The sequence below is a fragment of the Azolla caroliniana genome, unplaced genomic scaffold (genome assembly GCF_043228905.1).
Source record: "Azolla caroliniana isolate FFs.n. ecotype wild unplaced genomic scaffold, voAzoCaro1.0.p SCAF_1462, whole genome shotgun sequence".
In the NCBI taxonomy this organism is placed as follows: Eukaryota; Viridiplantae; Streptophyta; class Polypodiopsida; order Salviniales; family Salviniaceae; genus Azolla; species Azolla caroliniana.
In genome coordinates, this window is record NW_028231897.1 from 1 (window position 1) to 8,108 (window position 8,108).

General features: G+C 34.4%; 1 protein-coding gene across 2 annotated transcripts; it reads right to left on the reverse strand.

The window, feature by feature from the left end:
- Window positions 1–1,006: 1,006 nt before the first annotated feature.
- LOC147847142 (uncharacterized) lies at window positions 1,007–6,851 on the reverse strand. 2 transcript variants are annotated; one of them, XM_087339520.1, is made up of 8 exons: window positions 6,654–6,851; window positions 6,335–6,544; window positions 4,475–4,531; window positions 3,790–3,924; window positions 2,942–3,154; window positions 2,414–2,504; window positions 2,217–2,319; window positions 1,007–1,377 (listed from the first exon to the last, which is right to left on the reverse strand). In XM_087339520.1, exons 1-8 carry the CDS (start codon window positions 6,834–6,836, stop codon window positions 1,236–1,238), a joined length of 1,134 nt encoding a protein of 377 aa, XP_087195646.1. In that variant the 5' UTR covers window positions 6,837–6,851; the 3' UTR covers window positions 1,007–1,235. The 2 variants fall into 2 exon arrangements, with proteins under 2 accessions (XP_087195646.1, XP_087195645.1); XM_087339519.1 differs by having other exon boundaries at window positions 3,784–3,924; window positions 6,654–6,792.
- Between the last annotated feature and the right edge of the window lie 1,257 nt (window positions 6,852–8,108).

Consider the following 8,108-nt stretch of genomic DNA (forward strand, 5'->3'; position numbering starts at 1 on the left):
TCAATAATTTAAAAGACATCTAATATATTATTTATTATATGGTTTATGTATATATGAATTAGATTATTGCAAAGTTGACATCATCCAAAAATAAGCTCTTGAAAATTTGTTAAGAATCATGGCCTTATGACTATTATACGAAGTCATGCAACCCTAATCACAACTTGCTCCTGAGTATTTATAAGAACAAATGTTTAGAATTATTTTGTAAATTATATACACATAGCATTACCATTCTAGGCAAAGGTTGTTTTATTACAAGGTGTTTTCAAAAGCAAAACTATAAGGTGATTTAAGTTGATCAAACATATTAACAAGGCCCCTAAGTGCATGATTAAAAATGGCCTATAATGATAAATTTGCTTTTAAGATTATGAATTGTTCATTTTGCGTTAAGAAGCTTTCAAATCCTTCCCTAGAGATAGATAAGTAGAATCAACAATAAATCAACTCAAAGTATCTATATATCCCACTTTTCGATATTCTATTTCCATAAAAAAGAACCAATGAGTTCTAAATTTCCAATTCCCAACCCATGAGCCCTCTCATTCCCATCGCTTCACTTATCAATTATAAATTCTCCAAATTTGGTAATACTTATTGAATGTCTAGATTAAATATCAGATCACACAATAAAAAAACGTCGTTACCAATTGCATGCAATTCATTACATAATAGTCATGCATGCAACACACTAGACTACTTCAATTGCATCCTTTCAGCAAAGTTTAGTTCCTTTAATGTTTCATTCTTGTTTAATCCATTAATTAATGTTTGAATAATACAATTGCTTTTCTTTTTAATAGAACAAGGTTTTCGATGTCATTTAAAGTGCCAGACATGTTTTAAGTTGTCTGATCTTGGTTAAAACACCTGATTCCAAAGGCATCTTTGATTAATCCAAATGTTTTTGCCTAACCTTGTCCTAGATGGCATCCGCAAGTGAGTTTATTTGTGTTGTCTAGGACTGAAGTTAAATCTAGCATCTCATCTTGTGCACCAAGGGTGAGGATCAAGCATTAGGATGCTATTTCTTCCAAAATTGTTTAGAATTGCATGATTTCTAAATGTTAACTTGACGTTAAAACAATAATTCAGTTTATTGTACATTGTGTGCATAAAGTTATGTATATTAAAAGGCAATAGTTTCCTCCAAATATCTTTATTTGATTTGGCAGTTTTCTACTAGAAATCTGTTTTGTTGTCTAGTATTAGGCAAAGGATAGAGATAGAAATCAATATGCAATGGTCGGTATTTCAGAGCAATAAAGCCAATTATAGAACTCTTCTAACCTTTCAGGTGATCGTAACTGACTTTGTTTTGATACTTCCTTGCAACGAGGCACTCGGATTTCTTCATATTGCTCCAATGCACTCCTAAAACAAACATAAACGTTTCCATCATATATGGCGAGCAAAGACAAAATTTAAAATATGAAATGAAAACTATATAGATCATAATGTTTATGATAGTTTCTGAGTAAATAAACCCCACTGTTATAAAGGTCTTTCGAGTTTTTTTATTGAAAAATCACTTTTAACTTTCTCCAAAGTTCAAAGGAAAAGCAAGAAAACAATGAAGCACTTTTCCCGATTTCCTATTCTCTTTTTTCTTACCTGTTTTAAGTGTAATAAGATACCAACTCCTTTATGCAAACAAATAATTTCCCATGGACTTTTTTTTTTTTTTTCTTGCCTCTTTTTAAGTGAAATAAGGTATCAACTTCTCTACATGCAAGCAAGGAACTAAACCTCTTATAGTATAGTTACGATGTGTGTGACGATCTCAACATGGCAAAACTTATCACATTCCCCTTACGATTCCATGATCCAACACTCCATGTGTATGCATGCAAAGTCAAATCATGTGCTTCATAGGCTGATACCCAAATCAAAGGAGCATATGCATACATGTACATATGCTCTGTTTCTTTGTTTAGACAGTTCTAACATCTTTAGGCAGATATTCAACATTATTCTAGACATTTCAATGTAATCATTTTTTCTTTTTGTCAGTTTTTTCCCATGCCTCAGAATGATGTGTCAAAATGATTCTTAGAAGAAAGAAAAAGAAAAGGTCAAAATGATTATAAAATGAACTGATTATATCTAGAATTCTGAAACCTTTATCTCGAGCTTCAATCAATAATGCTGTGTATTACTGGAAGATGAAGAAGAAATAAATAAATAATGTCAAGAATTCCTAAACCTTTTACCTCACACTGTCACATGATATCAAACAATTTGCAAGGTGTATGCCATCTTCAAAAGCAAGATTTGCTCCCTGACCCAGGGCTGGCGTGACAGCGTGAGCAGCATCTGATAGAAAAAAGAGTGCATACCATTTGCATATTTTCTTTTTTCTTCCCTTTCAAATACAGATACAAAAAACATGTCAAGTGTTTCCTATCACCTCCAAGAAGAACAGTTCTTCCCTTTGACCATGTCGACAATACTGGCAAGTCAAGCACTCGTCGCTCCAAAATAAGTTCTGGGTCCGTCACCTTTTCATTTGAAATTAGAAAATAGATAAAAAAGACCATCAATCAAGCATACATTTTTACAAAGATTTAGTAAATATTAATATAGTATAGCACAAGTTTAGATCATCTCTTAGAGAAGATCCCACTGGTTTTGGGATTGTGATTCAGAACATATTCATGGATATCAACACATGTTTAGATTATCGATCCCCCAGATTTGTTGGGATTGAGATGAAGACATGCTTTCCGACATATCTTGAGAATAGAACTCTCACAATATGGCTGAGAAAATATGTTTAGAATTTTCTAATGAAAATATATTTCTAATCAATATGTGATATTTATTAAAACTACTTTTAATGCATTTTATTACTAGTTTTATGTCTCGAAGTGGGAACAATTTTGAAAATTGCCCAGATGATGAAATTTTGTGACTATACACATCGTAATAAACCCACCTGGATGATGGACTGTGCAAGGCTAAACCCTTGAAAATACTCTAATACTCTTTCCTTTGCTTCTTCCAGTGTCTTTGATCTAATTTTTGTGCTTCCTTCACATGCCTCATCTTCAACACTGAATGCCCAGTACAGCAGCTTCTCCCTCAGTCCATTGACAATAAAAACTGTTCGGCCATTAAACAAGGAAGAGTAGACGCCAGTTTCCAAACCCTAATACAAAACAAAAGAACCTTCATAAAAGGTCACAGAAAATTAGAAGTTCCTAGTTTAATGGCAAGATATCAGAACATGTAACAGATCAAGAATAGCAAGAATGAAATCCTCGTGCAGATTTCTTGATCTCAAAGAATGCAGAGCATTATTCTAACTTTTGTATATAAAAATATTTTAGGACATGAAATTGCATCATCATTTTCCAATGAAACTGTGGGCTGATATGTGATGTTGACGAATGTAAATATTGCGACTAATAATCATCTTTCTGATTTGAGTGGCAATCAGAATCCAGCAGAATAATTGTACCAGAAGTGACGATGCTCTTGTCAGGTATGTTCTTTGGCTGATTGCCTCGAAGAATATATGACAGTAATCCTGTGGATATGAACCACATCCGAAATTCTCGAATGAACTACATAGTAATAATTACTTTCATTTCCCATAATACCAAAGATTTTCAAAAGGATTTCCTAGATTACATTTATGATCTTCAATGATCATGAAGATCAACATATTTATCACATGAATTATAAAAAATAATTAATATATTGACCAGTTTTCACAAAATGTCAAATTTAATGGATGTGTTGCTTCACTTTTTAAGAGCATTGTATTTTTCTTACTTTCACCGGATTATTGGAGAGTTGATTCGTGTCAATCACAGCTCGCCACATCATTCTCCCATTGTCCCGAGGTGGAATGTTACCAAAAAGAGCTGTTCTCACAACTGATCGTATCCCATCTGCACCGATTATTAATGGTGCCTGCCATTGTCTTCGAAAGAAATCAGATTACAAAATATAACACAAGATTAAAGCCTTACCTAATACATATTCAAAGCTTTGATAATATTCAGACCTTATATAACACAACATCTTTCTTACATACAGCCAAATCTTCAGGGATATTTACTTCTAAAAGCCTTGCTAGGAGGCTGATGTACATCTTCCCAATCGTTTACAAGGTTAGTACATTCAATAATTTCCGATCTGACATATAAGTTAGTGCAAGTTGTATTCTTGTAATAGTTAAAGCTTAGAATAATGACCCAAAATCAATGTGAGTATTAGTATCTTTTTTGCTAACCTCTTTTAGATGGTGACTAGAAAACCCCACGAAAACCCAACATAGTTCTAGTTGGTACGCATTCAGGTTATGTAATGTTAATGCTTAACTTCGAAACATCATATGATACATACATCTGTTAAAGACGAAGACAAGAATGCGAGCATAACTACCGAAAGATTATTATTTGAGTTTTACTCTTTGAGAATTCCCTTTCATAAATCATCAAAGTTGAATGTTGTGATTTACCTTAATGGAAATCTCTTCATTTTCTTTCTTGAAATGAGCCACAGCACCATCTTCTTCCTGAAAGAAGCACATTTCATTGTAAATGGCGTCATAGGTTTACTTTATACGCAGTAGAAATGTTTATCAGAAAAACCTAAAATGCTGTACAAAACCAAAAATATTACACTAATATGTAAACTGCAATTCTTCAGACCATATAAACGGACATCAATCTTATGTATAAAATAGCCTGATTTATACCAGCAGCTATGAAAGCAGTAAATACTTTAACTTCAACTGAGTGAAAAATTGTTTGAGCAAAGCTCTGCTAAACACGGTACTTTATTAAGGTAAAGATTCAGAACATATTCTAATGGAATGTCCAAACGCTTGCATTCTACAATATAAATGCTACAAAGCAATTTCTTGAGAGTTTCAATAACTTCATCAATCAAAGGGAAACTAGTTTATACTCATACAAGGGGTGGGGAGCCTTACATGTTACATGAGGGTTATGCATTAAATCAATTCTAGAAGCTTTGACAAAGACTTCCAAGTGACAATCCTCAATGAAAGGCAAAGAAAAAGGTAGATATATTATCATACTAATCACTTGTTATGAGTATGAAGATAATTTGAAAGTGGGATCTCATCAGAGAAGTTATTCAAGCAGCTTCAAATAAGTAAAATAAACAGATAAATCAACCCCGGGATAACGTAGTTCTATATTTCCTTCCAAAGGACACTTCGGTGCACATTCTTATACATAGAATAGACTTCATTTGCAGTGCCCATTGTGTATTTATAATACCAAGCGTAAATGATGTCACAAGAGACAAACATGATGAACATTCTTATCCTTAGAATTGTGTTCATTTGCAGTGCCCATTGTGTACTTATAATACCAAGCATAAACGTTGTCACAAAAGACAAACATTACAAACACAGTGGGCTGCAAAGACAAAGGTAGAGATATTTTCATCCTAATCACTTGCTGTAAAAACATAGTTTGAAGATGAGGGGTCTCACCAGAGAAGTTACGTAAGCAGCTTCAGATCAGTAAAATAAAATGGATAAAGTGACCCCAGGATAATGTAGTCCCATATTTCCTTCCAAAAGAGAATTGAGTACAATTCTTATACATAGAATTGCCTTCATTCCTTCCAGAAGAGAATTGAGTACAAATTCTTATACATAGAATTGCCTTCATTTGCAATGCTCATCAGATACTCATAATCCCAAGCATAAACGGTGTCACAAGAGGCAAACACAATGCATGGCCATTTATATCATATTTTTTTTGAAATACAAATTACTTTTGGTATAGGAATTACTTCCCGAACACACACACACGGATACACACATAATATCTTTTCCAGAGTTCAATACTCTTCCGCCTCTTTTTGGAATATTATAATTGTGGCAATTACATACCAATGCTGACTTGCCAATAACAAGATAGCAAGTAAAGAATAAGAATGTGTTTTTTTATTGAGGTTGAATTATAATTCATTGTTCGTGGATAGCATGTTAAGGGCTAGAGTGGTATCCATTTTACTATTAATTGTAATTTCCAAATATTATGTATTTCGCCCAACTATGCATTATTACCCGATTGCATCCCATCTTTATATTTTGTGTTCATTCGTTCCAGCACCCAAATGCACCTATTTGTATATTTCATGTACGTTTGTTCCAGCGGATATTCTTCTGGCACTTTATACATACACCCCATTCTCTTGTTAATACAGAGGGGGTAATCATGCTGCTTATAGATTTGACTCTGCATAATCTACTGTGTTTCTGCACTCAGTTATTGAGCAATGGGTGCAAGGGTCTAGCAGATAACTTAGCATACAAAGCAATCATGCATAAAAGTACCTCTGTGATGCCAATGCAATCGTAGCCTGTGTGCTGGCAACTATTCGGGAGAGTTTCCGAAAGTATTCTCAATGCATCTTTCCATAATATAGCAATAAGTGGCTGCCCATATTTCTCTTCCATCTGAGTGCTAAGCTCCCACTCCCCAATCTTTGTGCCATCTGGATAGACAATATTTGATGGCATGTTTAATGTTCCAGCACGACGCATCTACATAAGATTGTATAATTTTCACATCAAGAAATCACAAAGTGTAAATTTTAACATTATTGTTCAAAGTATTTTCAAAACAACTAACAAGCTAATAGCAAAACCAAACCTTCTCCACTATTTCAGGATATGCTTCATTAAGAGCTCTACACCCATTCGGGAAAATAGATATGAGTGTACCCTCCCCACCAGAAATCATGGGGCGCTTTTCATAAACCTGTGAAAAAAGACAGAAAGCATAACAGCTCATAAAAAAAGGAAATATTCCTCCAAAAAACTTGCCATTTATCATAGTTTTTATCAAGATCAAGATCAAGATAGAAGAAAGTTTGCAGTCTAGAATGATATATTGTGTAAAGTAATGATATGGCTAACAGAGACATGTTAACTGTTCAAGATTTAGAGAAAGAAAGAAAGATATATCAACGTAAGTCCATTTCCAGAGAGATGATGACAAAGTTTTCCTACATTGAACACAGTTAGATTTGACATATTGTACTTTTTCTCACCTGTACATCTTGGACACTTCCTCACTTGAACTCTTTCTCCTAGAGCTCTCTTAGCCATCAAAATATGCAGTTACAATAATATGACTGTCCTAAACAACAGGAGTGGGTGCAGCAGTGCCAAGACACTCACAGAAGTCTGACCACACACTATTTCCACTCTCTGGGTTCAGCCTCATCATTAAACATTGTCATCATGTTTGGGTGAGCTGTCCACAATAACCCTTTAATGAGGAGAAATTTATGCATATAGCATTTCTTATATCACCACATATCCTTGGTAGTCTTGTTCAGTAATCGGGTAGTTCTTTCATCGACATACTAGAATCCATTCTAGTTTTAGTTAGTCGTCACTCAAAGAGTGTTTCTTTTCATATGGATGAGATATCATACGACATTAACATTTCTGGGTCTCATATGCCACTTTGACTCTAGCGCAACTTTAGTATTGTCTCTCTATTGCTCTCTCTCTCTCGCTAGAGTCTATCATGATAGTACAGTAGTTAGAGCTTTTTTAACCACTGTACTGTCACGGTAAACTCTACGTTTGCAAAGTTGTAGAGTATGATCATGGAAAAAAGTGGTAAATGGGAAGAGTAGCATGATAACGCTAAGCCTGCTTCAGACTGAAACACTCCACAACAGAGTGTCTAACTTACCCTCACGGTTATAATTAACAGCATTGAGTCAAGGGAGAAGCTCTATAATGTTGCTTCAAAAACGTTTTCAATATATTACTACAAAAAAGATTCAGAGAACGTATCACAAACTTGGTGTACCAAATGAGTACCAAACTGCAGTAGTATGGCCATATGAGCAGATGCGACGTGTGATAAATACACAACATGTGTTCTCTGATGAGTTGGAACCAATGTCACAGTAAAGCAAGAGTGCCCTCTCTCGCCTACACTATTTAGCTTAGTCATGGACCATTTACAATATTTCATCATGTAAATAGCACGAACTCAGCAACTTTCAGTATTAACCTTAGGCAACATTTGGTTATGCTGCTTCACTATTCAGACAACGTGGTGCTCTTATCATGGGTGTTGATGCTT